Here is a 19,398-nt window from a genome sequence, read left to right on the forward strand (position 1 = left end):
TTTTATGAAGCACAGTGCACAGACATGAAGGGGTGGGGTGTGGGGTAAGCTTTTGACCTGATTGCTAATGAGTGTAGCGTGAAGCTCAGCGTAGTTTCAGGAAAGTATCAGCTATCCCTGTACTTAACTCTGGTCGTGTTCTTTTTTACAAAATCAATGTTATCAGGACAAGAAGGCTGTTTGCATCTGAACTTACATGATCTAAAAGCTTTCAGAGAGGTTTGGCTATTTAGTCACAACCAAACAACCAAAACATAAAGCCTGATTTATACATAGGCCTCACTCACACTGTTGCAACATGCATACAACATTTGTCTTGCCCCAATGCATTTCCAATGGAAGTCACATGGTTTGACAAAACATTTTTGTTTGATGCGGGGGAGGTGGGCACAACACAGCCATCAAACAAAAATGCAACAATGTGAGTGAGGCCTTAGTTGAAAACTTGTGTGCTGGTGTTGGCATGCTGTATGCTTGCCAACACCAAGGCCTGACTCACCCCTTCGCAACAGATTGATGTATAGCTGATGCATGAGACTTATTGACTGATGCAAGCTCACAATGCATTTCCAATGGGAGTCACACGGTTTGACACAACATTTGTGTTGTATGAGGGGGTGGGGGGCAGTCGAAACACAGCCGAAAGCCGTGCAACACAAATGTTGTGTCAAACCATGTGACTTCTATTGGAAATGCATTGCGAGCTTGCATCAGTAGACAAGTCTCATGCATCTAGCATCCAACAATGGTGTATGCTAGATGCGAAGGTGTGAGTCAGGCCCAACACTTAACAGAGCTGAAGGCTGCTGCTGCTGCTGTTGTTGTCGCCGTGCTGTGGGCAGGGCTTACCTGCATGAGGGCAATGAAAAGGAAGAAGGCATTGGCAGCCCGCCTGATCTGCTCGTACAGGAACCGCGGGAGAAAGGTGAGCACGCTATACTTGGTGGTACTGTGGAACAAGATCAGGCAGAGAATGTCAGGGTCAGGGATCACATTCCCTTTATATTCATGAAGCAGAGAGACCAGAATACAAGCAATGGTGAAAAGAACTGTGTGTAAATCTGGCGTTAGTTCCAGTGGCGTTCTCTCAGGCTTCGTACACACATAAAGAACGGATGTTCTGTGCTCTGCCTGTGTTTCATGGCCGCCCAAATGCTTTTCCAATGGAAGTCACATAGTAAGTAGCCTTGCCGAGCCATGAGGCCCATAGGGCAGGAGCCTATCTCCTGTTTTTGTAGCGTGAGGCAGCTTGATGTACAAGTACACCCCCTGGACATGACGCTAGTATGTCGCAGGGACTTACCCCCAATCCAACCCTTGATGCTGAGTGTCAAGCAGGCCGCACTGGGTCCCATGTTTAGAGTATTTGGTATGACCCGGCCAGGGATTGAACCCCGACGTCCCAGTCTCAGGGCGGACACGCTGGTGGAAGTCACATGGTTTGACCAAACACTTGTGTTTGATTGGGGGAGGGGGGCAATCAAACAAGTGTTTGGTCAAACCACGTGACTTCCATTGGAAAGGCATTGAGGCGGCCATGAAACACAGGCAGAGCACAGAACATCCGTTCTTTATATGTGTACGAAGCCTCAAAAGCACACCACCACGACTAAATCCTAATTCACGCTTTGTCGCACAATGGTGCGTCTCTCTTGCCAAAAATACATTTGGTTATTTTCAGTGGGCAAGGCTGCCGTGTGATGAAGCGTAAATTAGGCTTAAAATATGAAGAGACTCCTTTGGGTTTCAATTATTGCTGCACTTGAAAACCAATTTAGCAACACTCAAGTGTCCTCTGGGAGTCCAAGCAAACGGATCCATTATGGGGCGCACACACATACACACACTGACCCCCCTATAAATGGAGCACACCGTAGGTAGTCCAATGGTCTAAATTTAGACCCAAGGCTACAGAAAAGGACCAGCGAGAGGCCTTGGCAGCCTCAGCTTGTCACTCAATCGACAGTATTGATCAGACAACTGTCTCAATTTAGGCTTGATATAGCCGGCCAGCTAACGTAAGAGCTTTTTAACCCATTTTGTGCGGGAACCCCTTTTGGTGTTAGCATTATGTTATGCTTTAGCTATTGAAAAATAGCAGATCTACAAGCTCATAGCTTGTAGGTCTGCTATTTTTGAAAAATCGTGAAAATGTGCCTGAAATCTTTGAATATATGTTCTTTGAGAGCGAGTTTTTAACTCAAATCTTTTGCTACTGAGAGAGTCCCTGGAACAACATATTTTCAGATGGGGGTCGGCAGCCAATGTCATATATATTTGGGGTTCCTTGACATGAATATGTTTGAGAACAACTGACATAGAAACATGGGTTTTTAATAAAAACTGTCAGGATTTAGAAGACTTTTTTCCTCAACGTCAGGCCTAAATGGGTTAAGAGACCCTATAAATAAATGTCGACATGTTGATGTATCAAGTCCTGCCTTGTTTCCCATCCGTTCTGAGTGAAATTCAAGGGCCCCCCCCCTGTAATGGCTCTTGTCTAATGGCTTTGTGTTTGTTCGTACTAGTGTTCAGTTGTGCGTGTTTTTGAGTGCCAGAATTTCCTTGAAATGAACATGACCAGGAGAGGCGTATCTACAATAAGGCGAGGGCAGGCGTCTGCCTGTCCAAATCCATTTCTGGCCTGGCCAAAATCCATACAATGAGAAAAGAGAGAGGACAAAAACAAGACCTGAGAACTATTAGTGGACAGCAGATTGGCCGTTGCGGTAGAGCGCGACCCTCAATCACCCATTGGAATGTAAATGCATGCCTTTCAGCCTTTGTATACTACTCGTCTGGCAGGTATATCTCTTTGAAAACCTTTAGTGCTACGATTGTGCGCAGGGAGACGACAATTAACACATCTTGCCTGTCCAAAATGTAATTCTTGCCTGTCCAAAATGTAATTCTTGCCTGTCCAAAATGTAATTCTTGCCTGTCCAAAATGTAATTCTTGCCTGTCCAAAATGTAATTCTTGCCTGCCCAAAATGTAATTCTTGCCTGCCCAAAATGTAATTCCTGGAAACGCCACTGGTGACCAGGAGAAGAAAGGAGATCTAACTTCAAACCGAAAGAACTGCTGCTAATTGGCCTGTCTGACATAATGTACACCACACACACAAACCACAACACGACCCCATTGCTCTGGATACCTGAGAATGCCTAATGCTATACACTAGGTCTGGTAGAACAGAACCTTTAATCTAATCACAGACCAACGATACCATCTCTCTCCAGTGATGTAAACAGGTTTTCAATGTAATGAGTCCCGGGATGCAGGGATGGTCTTTTAGAATGAGTCCCAGGGACATTTTATGAGTCCCACAACGACGTTAGGAGTCATATTTTGCCATTTTTTACAAATTGCAGCATTTAACTCCCATTTCATTTTATATGGTTATATTAATGTAGAAAGCAGAAGAAGAAATCATTATAACTAAATCTAGCAAAATAAACTAGAATAAAAACAGTACAGTAGTGCATCCCGTGGATGCAGAGGTCGTTGTTTTATTGCGTCCCTTAACTATAAACTGCGGATGCAAAATGCACCCTATTTTAATCTCTGTCACACACACACACACACACAGTCACAGTCTCACACACACACACACAGTCTCACACACAGTCACACAGTCTCACACACACAGTCTCACACACACAGTCACACACACACACACACACACACACACACACACACACACGCACACGCACACGCACGCACGCACGCACGCACACACACTTCTGTCAAAGGCTCATGCAGTGGATATATAATGCTGGTTGATGTTGCAGCTGTGCACTGCAGGGGTAGAGCTGTCCTGGTGTTACGCAGCTCTGCACAGTCCGTACAGAAACACAAGTGGATGTGCTCAGTGTGATAACACGGCCCATGGACATATTACTTAGTATAAATCTGGAGGCAAGAGGCAAGGTATTCACAGTTAATGATGCAGACTTCACCACATGAACATTCCTATTCCGGGAATGTCATAATTATCAGGCTTTTCTCTTTCTTGAAACAGAGGACTGGCCAAGCATGTTCAGTTACCACCTGCAAATGCACAAGATTTTCAAATTATGTGACCAGGAAATAATTGAATGGGCGCCTCTTTGGATTTAGTAGGCTATTAAAACTGAAACTGAAAGATTTTTCAAACATAACAAAAATAGCAGATCTACACGCTCACAATGCGTTAGGGATTGGGAATGGGATCATTACTTTTTATTGATTTCAATCCCCTTATCAATCTTGCTTTTTAATGTTTTTTGGGGGTTTTTTTGCGGCTTTCGCCTTTATTCTACATTCTTTACAGAGGGACAGACAGTAGGCTGACAGGAAATGGGGGAGAGAGATGGGGGAGTGACATGCAGTAAAGGCCGTCGGGATCGGGAGTCGAACCCACGGCACACTGCCAGACTCGGACCACCGGGCCAAGGTGCCTGGACCGCTGAGCCACGGCCCAGGCCTGATCTTGATTTTTTATTCTAATCTGGGGCACTCTATCACTTTCATTAGATTTCCGCAGACAATTAAAGGCAGAGTATGTTCAACTGATGCTATTAACATGCACATGTTGCCATTAAATTCATGTCATGTTTTACCAGGAAATGGCAAGAAATTTAACAGAAATCAAAAGCTTGAAAACATCACTCTTGCCTCTTTTTTCTTTTTAATGGTTTTTTTTGTGGCTTTCGCCTTTATTTTATACAGACAGTAGGCTGACAGGAAATGGGGAGAGGGATGGGGGGATGACATGCAGTAAAGGCCGTCGGGATCGGGAGTCGAACCCGCGGCACACTGCCAGACTGGATTACCAGCCAAGGTGCCTGGACTGCTGAGCCACGGCCCAGGCCACTCTTGCCTCTTAAGCCAAAACCTAAACCTTATTGTTTTCCAATTATCAATAACTTTGGAATTGATAAACAGATGGGGGTTTTTTAGATTTGTTTTTGTGGCTTTTCTGCCTTTATTGATAGTATCAAGTGCAGCAACTCGAACACGCGGCGCGCTGTCAGGCCAAAGCCTATATGTGGAATTCGCCTGGACCACTAGGCCAGCGGGCGCCCCGATAAACAGTTAACTGTGTCTTCCATGATGGTGGACAAGGAAGGAGGGCAACACTAATCATCAGACTGTGTAGAACAAACAGTGTAATGGAACTGGAGACGGGAGAGTAGGGATAAAAGCTATGAACTTCTAGTCTTGGAGAAATCAATAACGGTATTGAACCTTTAAAACTAAAGAGATACAGGAACATAGGGACATCAAAGGGCATGTCTGAGAGCTGCTCTCCAACGATCTCACCAATCACGATACTGCGAGGGAGGCGCTATATGCGTGATCCAATCAGATGAGTCACTGAATGCCCACCTTAATCGTATTAACAGAACTGAAATAGGGCCCTTTAAAAGCAAAAATCGAATCTCCTGACAGTAATGGCAGATCAATGAACGGTTACCGACAAGGCTTCCACCCACGAAAACACGAGGAAAATGTTCCTATGGCGCCAGACAAGGCGTCAACAGGACTGACGTCCGTTTGAATGGAACTGTATAGCAGTCGGTAGCCTGACGGCAACAACCTAGTATGTATACCCACACAAGAGATCACATTAAATATGCACACAGCAGCAGCTGCCTGCGAGGACATTGATAAAAGGGATTCCGTTTGGCCCTGCCCATGACCCTGGACGGGACAGATAACCACATGCCCAGAACATTCACCTACACATGTTAGCTGTTTAGGAGTAGGAGGACGTAACACACTACTCTGTTTAGGAGTAGGACGTAACACACTAATCTGTTTAGGAGTAGGAGGACGTAACACACTACTCTGTTTAGGAGTAGGAGGACGTAACACACTACTCTGTTTAAGAGTAGGATGTAACACACTACTCTGTTTAGGAGTAGGACGTAACACACTACTCTGTTTAGGAGTAGGAGGACGTAACACACTACTATGTTTAGGAGTAGGACGTAACACACTGCTCTGTTTAGGAGTAGGACGTAACACACTACTCTGTTTAGGAGTAGGACGTAACACACTACTCTGTTTAGGAGTAGGAGGACGTAACACACTACTCTGTTTAGGAGTAGGAGGACGTAACACACTCTCTGTTTAGGAGTAGGAGGACGTAACACACTACTCTGTTTAGGAGTAGGAGGACGTAACACACTACTCTGTTTAGGAGTAGGAGGACGTAACACACTACTCTGTTTAGGAGTAGGATGACGTAACACACTACTCTGTTTAGGAGTAGGAGGACGTAACACACTCTCTGTTTAGGAGTAGGAGGACGTAACACACTACTCTGTTTAGGAGTAGGAGGACGTAACACACTACTCTGTTTAGGAGTAGGACGTAACACACTACTCTGTTTAGTAGTAGGAAGACGTAACACACTACTCTGTTTAGGAGTAGGAGGACGTAACACACTACTCTGTTTAGGAGTAGGACGTAACACACTACTCTGTTTAGGAGTAGGAGGACGTAACACACTACTCTGTTTAGGAGTAGGAGGACGTAACACACTACTCTGTTTAGGAGTAGGAGGACGTAACACACTACTCTGTTTAGGAGTAGGACGTAACACACTACTCTGTTTAGGAGTAGGAGGACGTAACACTACTGTTTAGGAGTAGTAGGACGTAACACACTACTCTGTTTAGGAGTAGGAGGACGTAACACACTACTCTGTTTAGTAGTAGGACGTAACACACTACTCTGTTTAGGAGTAGGACGTAACACACTACTCTGTTTAGGAGTAGGAGGACGTAACACTACTCTGTTTAGGAGTAGTAGGACGTAACACACTACTCTGTTTAGGAGTAGTAGGACGTAACACACTACTCTGTTTAGGAGTAGTAGGACGTAACACACTACTCTGTTTAGGAGTAGGAGGACGTAACACACTACTCTGTTTAGGAGTAGGACGTAACACACTACTCTGTTTAGGAGTAGGAGGACGTAACACACTACTATGTGTAGGAGTAGGAGGACGTAACACACTACTCTGTGTAGGAATAGGAGGACGTAACACACTACTCTGTTTAGGAGTAGGAGGACGTAACACACTACTCTGTTTAGGAGTAGGACGTAACACACTACTCTGTTTAGGAGTAGGAGGACGTAACACACTACTCTGTTTAGGAGTAGGAGGACGTAACACACTACTCTGTTTAGGAGTAGGACGTAACACACTACTCTGTTTAGGAGTAGGAGGACGTAACACACTACTCTGTTTAGGAGTAGGAGGACGTAACACACTACTCTGTTTAGGAGTAGGACGTAACACACTACTCTGTTTAGGAGTAAGAGGACGTAACACACTACTCTGTTTAGGAGTAGGACGTAACACACTACTCTGTTTAGGAGTAGGAGGACGTAACACACTACTCTGTTTAGGAGTAGGAGGACGTAACACACTACTCTGTTTAGGAGTAGGAGGACGTAACACACTACTCTGTTTAGGAGTAGGAGGACGTAACACACTACTCTGTTTAGGAGTAGGAGGACGTAACACACTACTCTGTTTAGGGTTTAGGAGTAGGAGGACGTAACACACTACTCTGTTTAGGAGTAGGAGGACGTAACACACTACTCTGTTTAGGAGTAGGAGGACGTAACACACTACTCTGTTTAGGAGTAGGACGTAACACACTACTCTGTTTAGGAGTAGGACGTAACACACTACTCTGTTTAGGAGTAGGACGTAACACACTACTCTGTTTAGGAGTAGGAGGACGTAACACACTACTCTGTTTAGGAGTAGGAGGACGTAACACACTACTCTGTTTAGGAGTAGGACGTAACACACTACTCTGTTTAGGAGTAGGACGTAACACACTACTCTGTTTAGGAGTAGGAGGACGTAACACACTACTCTGTTTAGGAGTAGGAGGACGTAACACACTACTCTGTTTAGGAGTAGGACGTAACACTACTCTGTTTAGGAGTAGGACGTAACACACTACTCTGTTTAGGAGTAGGAGGACGTAACACACTACTCTGTTTAGGAGTAGGAGGACGTAACACACTACTCTGTTTAGGAGTAGGACGCAACACACTACTCTGTTTAGGAGTAGGAAGACGTAACACACTACTCTGTTTAGGAGTAGGACGTAACACACTACTCTGTTTAGGAGTAGGAGGACGTAACACACTACTCTGTGTAGGAGTAGGAGGACGTAACACACTACTCTGTTTAGGAGTAGGACGTAACACACTACTCTGTTTAGGAGTAGGAGGACGTAACACACTACTCTGTTTAGGAGTAGGACGTAACACACTACTCTGTTTAGGAGTAGGAGGACGTAACACACTACTCTGTTTAGGAGTAGGAGGACGTAACACACTACTCTGTTTAGGAGTAGGAGGACGTAACACACTACTCTGTTTAGGAGTAGGACGTAACACACTACTCTGTTTAGGAGTAGGAGGACGTAACACACTACTCTGTTTAGGAGTAGGAGGACGTAACACACTACTCTGTTTAGGAGTAGGAGGACGTAACACACTACTCTGTTTAGGAGGACGTAACACACTACTCTGTTTAGGAGTAGGATGACGTAACACACTACTCTGTTTAGGAGTAGGACGTAACACACTACTCTGTTTAGGAGTAGGAGGACGTAACACACTACTCTGTTGAGGAGGAGGACGTAACACACTACTCTGTTTAGGAGTAGGAGGACGTAACACACTACTCTGTTTAGGAGTAGGACGTAACACACTACTCTGTTTAGGAGTAGGAGGACGTAACACTACTCTGTTTAGGAGTAGGACGTAACACACTACTCTGTTTAGGAGTAGGAGGACGTAACACTACTCTGTTTAGGAGTAGGACGTAACACACTACTCTGTTTAGGAGTAGGACGTAACACACTACTCTGTTTAGGAGTAGGAGGACGTAACACACTACTCTGTTTAGGAGTAGGAGGACGTAACACACTACTCTGTTTAGGAGTAGGACGTAACACACTACTCTGTTTAGGAGTAGGAGGACGTAACACACTACTCTGTTTAGGAGTAGGACGTAACACACTACTCTGTTTAGGAGGAGGACGTAACACACTACTCTGTTTAGGAGGAGGACGTAACACACTACTCTGTTTAGGAGTAGGAGGACGTAACACACTACTGTTTAGGAGTAGGACGTAACACACTACTCTGTTTAGGAGTAGGACGTAACACACTACTCTGTTTAGGAGTAGGAGGACGTAACACAATAATCTGTTTAGGAGTAGGAGGACGTAACACACTACTCTGTTTAGGAGTAGGAGGGCGTAACACACTACTCTGTTTAGGAGTAGGACGTAACACACTACTCTGTTTAGGAGTAGGAGGACGTAACACACTACTCTGTTTAGGAGTAGGACGTAACACACTACTCTGTTTAGGAGTAGGACGTAACACACTACTCTGTTTAGGAGTAGGAGGACGTAACACACTACTCTGTTTAGGAGTAGGACGTAACACACTACTCTGTTTAGGAGTAGGACGTAACACACTACTCTGTTTAGGAGTAGGAGGACGTAACACACTACTCTGTTTAGGAGTAGGAGGACGTAACACACTACTCTGTTTAGGAGTAGGAGGACGTAACACACTACTCTGTTTAGGAGTAGGACGTAACACACTACTCTGTTTAGGAGTAGGAGGACGTAACACACTACTCTGTTTAGGAGTAGGAGGACGTAACACACTACTCTGTTTAGGAGTAGGACGTAACACACCACTCTGTTTAGGAGTAGGAGGACGTAACACACTACTCTATTTAGGAGTAGGACGTAACACACTACTCTGTTTAGGAGTAGGAGGACGTAACACACTACTCTGTTTAGGAGTAGGAGGACGTAACACACTACTCTGTTTAGGAGTAGGAGGACGTAACACACTACTCTGTTTAGGAGTAGGAGGACGTAACACACTACTCTGTTTAGGAGTAGGAGGACGTAACACACTACTCTGTTTAGGAGTAGGACGTAACACACTACTCTGTTTAGGAGTAGGACGTAACACACAAGAAAATATTTTGTTTAACTTAAACACAGTTTAGTTGCTGCCTGCAATCTATATACATGCATTTGAGGGTAGTTAATGGCTTTCACTTTCGTTCTTAAGTATTCATTAAGACAATTGGTCATGTTAATGATCTGTTAAATCCGTTAAGATTCTTGTGTCATCTGATCATGTCTGACTCTGTGGGACTAGTAGACCAAAGTTGCAAACATCCACTTAATAAGTGACTTATTACATAACCTTATCAAAGGAGGAACTTCAAGAGTATATACCCAGATGTAAATGGAGAGCTGTGATTCAGTTGAGGTTTTTTTGGAACTTGCAATATAACAATAAAAGATGTATATGAACTAGAGCCTGCATGGCCAGTCATGACAACGTCATCAACAAACATGTCTGTCAGCTAAATTATAATAACACTCAACAAGCACAATCCATTGAAACCCTTGATCCACTGCCTCACTTAGTCCTCACCTCTGATCAAAGTTAGGCACCTTTGCATTAAACTATTGTCACACTAAATCCTGCCATGCCTTTCATTAATTACCCATCGCGTGTACATAATAATTATATTTATTTTTGACTCTCAAGTCTTTTTCCATTCTTCCATCGGCACACTTTCTCTTCAACATGACCTGTTCACCTGGTATCCGGAATGGTCGCCTCAAACCCCGCTCGCCCTATAGTTTTTTTCCCCGCCGACATCATGCCGACCGCTCAGTGGGGCTTAGGTTACGTTTAGGAATACCAGCCTGAGCAGTTCTGCCGGCTGTATGCCTGGGGCATAGGCGAGTTTGTTGGTATTAATGGAAACCACAAGTTCCACAAATATTGAAGCTACGCTGGCAAAAAAAAAACTAGTTTAACTGGTATAACTTCCCGTCTCCTCCTGTCCTCAAGTAACAGCCCTCTGAAAAGCCATCTGTCTACAAACAAGCTGTAACAACAATATGAAGTATACGCACCCATTCACCTTTGCGGCCAAGTGACCCATTTCCTCCTGCAATCTAATGATGGAAGCACTGTACTGATAAGACCCGATTATTGAATGAAATCCCAAACATGGAATATACTTGGACCATGCCACATTTAACACGTCTCAGGACTGCCAACTGTCATTAAGACATGCGAATCCCTTGACTCTTTCAAAACCGCTCTCAAAGGGCACCTACGGACGGCTGCAATTCGAAACTGGCCCCTGTAAAATCGGAATCCCTCAAACACGAACGCAAGGACAACACAAGAGACGGTCGCGGCCACACAGCCAACTCAAGGTATGGCCACTGAGCCAACTTGGGGACCCAACGCAAGGACAACACAAGAGACGGTCACGGCCACACAGCCAACTCAAGGTACGGCCACGGAGCCGACTTGGGGACCCAACGCAGCTCCTCCAAGGAAAACAAACAAATTAACGGAGCTGAACGTGAATCCCCCCCCACCGCCCACCCCTTTTTTTCCCCTCACTGTATATGTTTCTTTTCCCTTTTTACCTCCTTTATGATGAATTCCTGTTCTGTCTATAGAAGTGTCTATTTGTACGTCTCTAAATGTTTTGATGATTTGAACATGGTGGACCCTATTGGAAACAAGTGTAATGCTTAATTGGGTCGTCCACTCACAGTTAACAGCCTTTGTATTGAGTTTGTGCTTGAAATGTACTGTAATTCTGCAAACTGTTAATAAATTCTTCAATCAATCAATCAAAGCCAGCTGCCAGTATAGTGGATAACTTCCCAGTCTCCAGGTGTTCAAAAATAGCTAACCACGTTACCCTGCAGACGTCCCAATTTTGGTCATGCCCTGCATGGCAAAATCTGTGTTGTGAGCTTGTAGATCGACTTTTCCTCCAAAACAATTTAGCTTTATTTTAATAGTTTTAATGTGTAGCGCAGTGGAATTGAGTAGAATCAGTAGATAAGACACTATGGCACATCAAGGGTCCATTAGTACCGGCTATACATTGGGGCTATAGGCCTATTTCTGGTAATATTATTGGTCGCTTGTTTTGCATGTCCATGGCAATGAATATTTAAATATTGATGGATCACAAACTGGCTTGGTGACCCCTGCCCATGGAAGGTTTAACTAAAATGTATAAAAGGCAAAAAAATAAAAAATAAAATAAAGTTTAAAGCGTCCTATAACTCAGAAACTGAAACACCTTACCTGACATGGTTATCACAGAATTTGGTGGTCTGGGGCCGGTTAAGAAGCACCGTCCGCGCCGACGCGTCTACGGGATCCGCCTGTGATGTGGTCCCGGACATCTCATCATCTGCCTTGCGGTATCCGGCGGACGAGCAAGCGGGTCCTGCACCGTTCGATTGATGATGGGAGAGAGAGAGGCGAGGCTTGGGGTAAGTCAGTGACAGTGTGAGAGAACAGCGAGACACACACAAGACAAGACAAGAAGAGATTGTGATTTACAGTTCAAAAAGTGGAGCCACTAAATACTGGAAGGCTACTTGTATGCTGATGTAAGCTTGGCGGTCGATTCACTCGGTGACGTTTCACCCCATTATAAACACTGGCTTGTCTTTCAGCTGCTGCTGGACCGTCAATGCACGCACGTCAATGCCCCCCCCCCCCCTACCCTCCCCTCCAACCCGGCAAGATGAATGAATGAATGTGCTGACTGAGGGGCGCACAAAGGCGAAACAAACACGGTGGTGGGTTTATTTTGCTCCGTTTTAATCAGAACTTTTACTTTCATGTATGTATAAACGGCCACTCGGAGGGAACTGAAAGTAGCACAGAAGTGCTGCCTGCAAGCACACTTGCCCTGCGTTAAAACAGCATTATTTTTTTTACTATACCGCCCCCAGACCCCCGTCCCCACCACCACCACCGACCACCACGCTACACTAGCTGCAGCAACATGCATCTCCATCTCCCTCTCATACATTCAGTGGAGCCTGTTCTGTTCCACTCTCGACTCCTGCGCTAAATAATGGAGCGCTGCACGGAAAGACAGACACGCGGACGGACGGGGACAGGTCTGGTCGATGTGAGTCGTGACGGTTGGTTTACCCAGCTGCTTTTTACTTCAACGACCCCGGGCGACGACGACAGATGGAGCAGCGCGCCGCTCGTCACTCACTTCTTCTTGTCTGTCCTCTGTTCTGTCGGCCTTATTGCTGTCAGCGAAGCTCCCGACAACCAACAGCCATGTGAATGATAGCAGAAGAACAAGCCGAGCGAACCCCGACGCCGCGTCGTCATCTGGCCGCCCGTCTGCCGCTTCTTCTGAGAGCCGTCATTCCGGCCCTTTTATATATTATATTCGCCCTCCAAATCTGATGCTGGCTGAGCCGATCCTCCTGACTGCCGTGCCGGTGTGGGTGGGTTGGGTGGGTAGTCTAGACAACGCCACGGACTGCTGCTTCTCTTCCCGCGAGGAACCCTGTGAGCTCCTTGAAGGCTGCGGAAGGGAAGAAGCTGGGGCTCCGCGTTTTAAAGGGCCAGGAGCCTCTCGTATCGTCCCCCCTGTAGGCTATACGCTCTGCAGAGTGCAGACTAGTCAGTCACACAGAGAGTCGGCTCAAATGACATCCCCGAGACCGGAGCCATCTATCAAGAGATCAGGATCTCTCTCTGGTCCAACCATGCACTTTCACTCTCTCGACTTTGCCTGTGTGTGTAGCATTCGATGCATTTTCATCACGTGCAAATTAGGGACCTGGCTGCCGGTAGCAATGGTTTTACATGTTTTTTTGCATGATGTAGTAGTAGCCTAGCAAGCAGCCTGCAGGTAAGCTGATACCATTCATTTCTGTCTTGACATCTGTATAGTGTGTTTACTGTGAAACAGAAAACAACAGCAGGCTGGTTGCATCAATAATTCAGAAAAATTGTAACAGTTGGGCAGGGTTTATAGCTGATTGGATTTATTCACTGTTGTGGCCTGCATGGGCTGGACCCACAGCCCACAGACGAGATCTTTATAACATAGCCTATACTCAGTGACAGAGTGATGAAGTGTAAATGGACCCATGCAGCCAAACCCATATCTAGCACATAGCCACTGAGAACGCTCGGCACCAGTACTCTGCCCCAGTAAAATCCGGCGACCTCGGAACAGGTATTTCTGGGGGCCAGGGACCCCCAAGGGCCCCAAATAGCCACTTTAAATTTAAAGTGGCTATTTGGAAAAATAGCTGATCTACAAGCTCATAATCAACGGACGGGCAACGGGCAGTACAAGGTATTGGTGCCAAGCATCAGGCTTTCTCTTTCTTAATTGAAACAGAATAGAAAGAGAAAGGGTATAAGCCCGTTCACAGGAAACACATGATTGTCAAATGCAGTAATTTAATTTGGATTTGGTGTTAAACTGAAAAATATCTTTCAGAAATGTGAAAAATATCTTTCAGAAATGTCAAAGAGCCAATCTACAAGGTCATATAATGATAGCTCGTAGATCAGCAATATTTGTCAGTATAGGGCTTAAAGGTAGGGTAAGTGATATGTTTTGGTTAAAACAGATCAAAAGTGTTTAGTTAAAAGGTTGAATCTGTATGTTCAGATAGTAATCATTGATATAGTGTTTGTTCAGTAACAGGGGTCTCCCTGTCACTCCAGCTCTAATAAACATAAAATACATTTTCAAGAGAGAGTATATAGCCATTCATAAGCTTCAATTTTATAGTAGGCCAGTTTCAGTCTTATTGTCTGTTTATTTCTTTGTCTTATTAGTTTTTGTTTGCGGTCTTCTAGGGCTTTCCCAAGTGCAAACGTGTGCACAATCTTTGTTTCATTATAAGCCAATCACCAAAGCACTGGTAAAAATAATGTACTACTACCAAACCTCACTTCCCTCTTAGTGTGTATATATATAGGGCATGGGTTGCTTTTGATTTTGAAGAAAATTCAACACGTTTAGGCCCCCGTGGGCCCACGGGATGTTCGCTGAGAACAAATTATCTTTTCCAATTTCAGTTTCTCTACCTTTTCAGTTCTCTAACCTTGATCGGATACAGGTTTCTGTTTACTAAAGAGCCGGAGAGGCAGGGAGGGAGGTATACCTGTTACTGAACAAACATTCTAGCAATGATTACTATCAGAATATAGAGCTATTTATAATTTATTGTAACCAAAATAAATATATATACCCTACCTTTTAAGTTGTTAAATGAGACATAATCAGGTCTGGGTGCAACAGACACATGCCTGGAGGTTAACAGGCACGTTTTACGTCATTCCATGTGCAATTCCTACTGCGGTCCTTTGTTTACATCCCACACACTGCACAAGGGAGAGCACTATGGTCAAAGTCTGTCGAGTTCAAACTGATAATAACCCATTCTGGGCGGGAAACCCTTCTGGTGTTAGCATTATGTTATGCTTTAGCTATTGAAAAATAGCTAAAGCAGCTCATAGCGCGCCACCGAGTGGCGCGCTACGAGCTTGTAGGTCTGCTATTTTTGAAAAATTGAAGAACGACTGACATAGAAACATAGCTTTTTCAGAAAACTGTCAGGATGTAGAAGACATTTTTAGAATCTGATCTCAGGTCAAAGTCTGTCGAGTTCAAACTGATAATAACCAGCCTATCTCCTCACCAGGTTATCGCCTAATTTATGGACCCTCACCCACAGGGCCATAAGTCACAATCACAGCTCAGTGTTCCACCTATAGCTCGCTGAGAGCTCAGGTCAAGTATGATAGTGTGAAATTGTAAATAACGTAATGTTTGAGGGTGGTTCAAGGTTGGTGTTAGTGAAGTGAAGACAAAGAAAAGTGCCATTGCTTCACTGCAAGAAGACACATAATTGCACTATAGTTGCGCTCAACTGATTGTAGATCAACTGATCTACATCAAGCTCCACTGTGAGCTATTTTCGGTGCACAACACCGTGTGTTAAATCTGGCATTTCTTGAGACAGATGAAATGATTATTTTCCTTGTTTCATGATTATTTCTTTAATCAAATCATATCGTGAAACAAGACAGATCCAATTATCTTTGCAGTCGGATAATTTGACTACAATATTTTTTAAAGCAGCCAGAGAAGTCTGAATTACAAGTAATAAAAATGGTACCATTATTATAATGCTGATTAGTGAGGACCAATTATATAAAGATAGGTTGAAGGTTGTCCTTTAAGCTTGCGAGTGCTGCTGCTTTAAATCTGTCTTTTCTTGTCCACTCTATTGTTATGAAGAAACTTTCCTTCTTTTCCTATATCATCATGTTCCTTCTCATGTCATTTCATTGTCATGTCCTCTTTTTTGTTAGTCTGTCATCATATATTACGTACCTTTTAATATACCTTACTTATCCTAATGGATGCTCATATACTCTGCCAACACCATTATTCACGGTCGGCTGTTTTTGTCCTATTTTTACTCACACGATTTATATTTAAAGTACAAGAACATCTCCCTTCCATCACCTCTCTGACTTATTTGCTCTATCCATCCCCCTCCTGTTCTCTGGCCACTTTCTCTCCATCTCACAATCCTTTTCAGTCCAAGCAGATCAATACTGGCCTTCTCAGCAACACTCTCCTGTACCGATTCATTCCTGGGTGGATCAATGCCTTCATTACTCCATCTCTGATGGTGTGGAGGGCGGCACACAGTCACTTTTGTAACTCATTACTGACGACGAGCGGCTGTCGAGTCAACAATCGAGTGACCACGGCACAGGGCACAGAGAGGTCATTTACACATGACACACCCCAGACTATCTGGCCAGGTGCAGTGGACCTGACATGCAGACAGCGGTCACCTGAGCAGGTAAAGCTAGACCGATCCGCTCTCTCACCGAACACCCTGACCTCATACCCTGCCAGAGGATCCTACAAGCTACCCATCTGGTTGAGGAGTCTAACAAAGATTCATCCTGGTCCGTAGGACGGTAGCCACTAGCCAGCAGCAAACATGGTATGATTATAACAGGGGTTGAATATTAATAAAGCCTTTAACCCATTTAGACAGTTTTCTGGAAGATGTTTCTGTATCAGTGGTGCTCAATATTGTCAATATTGTCAATGTCAAGAACCCCAAAAATGATATGTAATTGGCCACCAACCCACATCTGAAAATATGTTGTTCCAACTTCCAGGAACCCCTCAGAAGCAAATATTAGAGTTACAAACGTTGGCTCTGAAATAATATATATTCAAAGATGTGTGCCACATTTTCATGATTTTTCAAAAAATAGCAGACCTACAGACCACTCGGTGGCGCGCTATGAGCTTGTAGATCTGCTATTTTTCAATAGCTAAATTATAACATAATGTTTAAAACACCAAAAGGGGTTCCCGCCCCCAAAATGGGTTAATAATACCCGTGTCATAAGATTGAAACAGGAGAAGTAAAAACATATCACACAAGGCCGGGGTCAAGCATATATGGTGATTGGCTCAAAGAAAGATCTGCGGAAAGAATCAGGGCAGTTCATTCATGACAATTTAGTTTAGACACTAGACTAGGTAGCTGAGATTAATCCATCAGCCATCAAACCAAACCAGTCATCTGAGCTGGACTTCACTCATCATGTGCTTAATAACAGCTTGTGCTCCAAGCCAAGACAGCCTGATGTTTAGGGTGGTATAGAACCCAAGATACCCTGGCCCGGAGCCAAACTTTCACTACTAAAAAGCCGGCCGTGCCGCTGAATAATGCATTGCTGGTAGGCTGCATAATTCATCAACACTGCGGCCAGAATGGCAGAGCAATATTTCACCAGACACCCTCTGCCATGCTGTGCCCTTGCCTTCAGTCAGGGCTAGAGTGACTCAGGTGTCAACCAGTATCAGTGCAGCGGCAATTAACCCACCTACCCGTGTTGTGTTCTCAACTGCATGAAACAAAGCGAGACGAGATGTCTATACACATTTAATCTGGTCTTTCTTTCACCCAGGCTCAGCCGTTTAAAGGAGCCAACAGCTTTTTTTTCCTAATAACTGCAATTGTAGACCAAATAACTACAATGAAATACTTCCTAAGCATTGAGAGAACCGAGTACTATTAACTCAAAGCTATTTAGGTTAAATTTTCACTTGCAAAGTTACATGCAAATGACCAGTGATAGCAAAGCCTTCTTCAGTCTGTCCCAATTATGCTTCTTAGCCTCCTGCTCTATCCAGCCCATGATCCCTCTGTGCGGTCAGGAAACTGTTACCTACGGAGCCTTGTCTGGTCGCCTGACCCCTACTTCCCATGGTCGTGCTGGTATCCAAGGCGACCTAAGGGTCGTTAATCACAGGTCCAGGTAGACCTGGTCACCGGGGTGTGCCACTGGGTCCAGTTCCCACAGCGACGATGCGAGACTTATGAAAGAAATCCTCTTACAAGATGCTAATCCTCTCTGTGTCTGCTCTGCAACTTCGCCTGCTGCTAATCCATCCTACAAGTGAGAATGCCACGCGCACACACAGACAGACAGACAGACACACAGACACAGACACACAGTCACACACACACAGACACACACACACACACACACACACACACACACACACACACACACACACACACAGTAGTACACCAATGTACACCTTCTCACAGAAGGTGTGAGACTCACACCTTCATATGCCAGAATGACAATTTTGCATATGCACTCACACACTGTAACGGCTATAAGCACACACACATTGACCCTAATGTACACACAGCCATGCATACAGTATGAACATGTACATTTAAGCAACGACATAGATCATGCTCCCAGCATGCAACCGCTCCCCAAAACATCACATAGAGTACATGAATGCTGCAATGCACATGCTTTATTAAGGCATGCCAATGTGCACATATGCATGTTATGTGCAATTCTTGTGCGCACAAGGCAAAGTCCTGAGTGCTAATTAAACTTTTGACATTTACAGACAACTCTCAGAGTTACATTAACACCCGGGACTCAGCTGCGCATAAGAATGTGAATTTAAACATGTCGCACAAAAGACCAAAACCATTGTCTATATATCTGCCTGACTTCGTCTGTATTAAAGCTTTCACATGTGCGGTCAATCATCTCTCTAGAGTACCTACAAGGACATGCAGTGAGACTTAAAATTCCTGCTCAGTGGTCATCATCACACCAGGCCCCTCAGAGCTACAGGGAATCACAAAGATTGTTCTCCAACCGGTATACCGCCATCTCTGATTCCACTCCACAGATTAATGAACCCACGGCACTCGTTTAGCACTAGACCTTGTAGCTCTCTGGGGCCCGGGTTGGGAGACCGCCGCCGCAGCAGTTTGGGCCATTCTGCGTGGCTATACATGCACGCATGACTCTGAGCAGAAGAAGGCGGAGGGAAGACGGAGGGCTGGGGGTGTAGAGCGAGCACCACCATCCAGTCCATTAGAGCAAACTCACTTTTGTCCAACCTGTCTGCGAGGCGGGCGCGCACGGTGGCGCC

The 19,398-nt window shown here is 44.7% G+C and overlaps 1 protein-coding gene across 1 annotated transcript in view; it reads right to left on the reverse strand.

The window, feature by feature from the left end:
* The window catches only part of LOC306912833 (phospholipid-transporting ATPase IB-like), a gene marked incomplete at its 3' end in the record, with an annotated part of 45,889 nt that overhangs the window by 21,836 nt on the left and 4,655 nt on the right, over positions 1-19,398 (reverse strand). The window contains exons 2-3 of the mRNA XM_079489288.1: positions 12,192-12,336; positions 850-949 (exon numbers count right to left, since the gene is read on the reverse strand). Coding sequence (XP_079345414.1) covers positions 850-949; positions 12,192-12,336 — 245 coding nt within the window. The remainder of the gene's footprint in view (positions 1-849; positions 950-12,191; positions 12,337-19,398) is intronic.

Source organism: Electrona antarctica (assembly GCF_951216825.1).
Source record: "Electrona antarctica genome assembly, chromosome: 20".
Classification (NCBI taxonomy): Eukaryota; Metazoa; Chordata; class Actinopteri; order Myctophiformes; family Myctophidae; genus Electrona; species Electrona antarctica.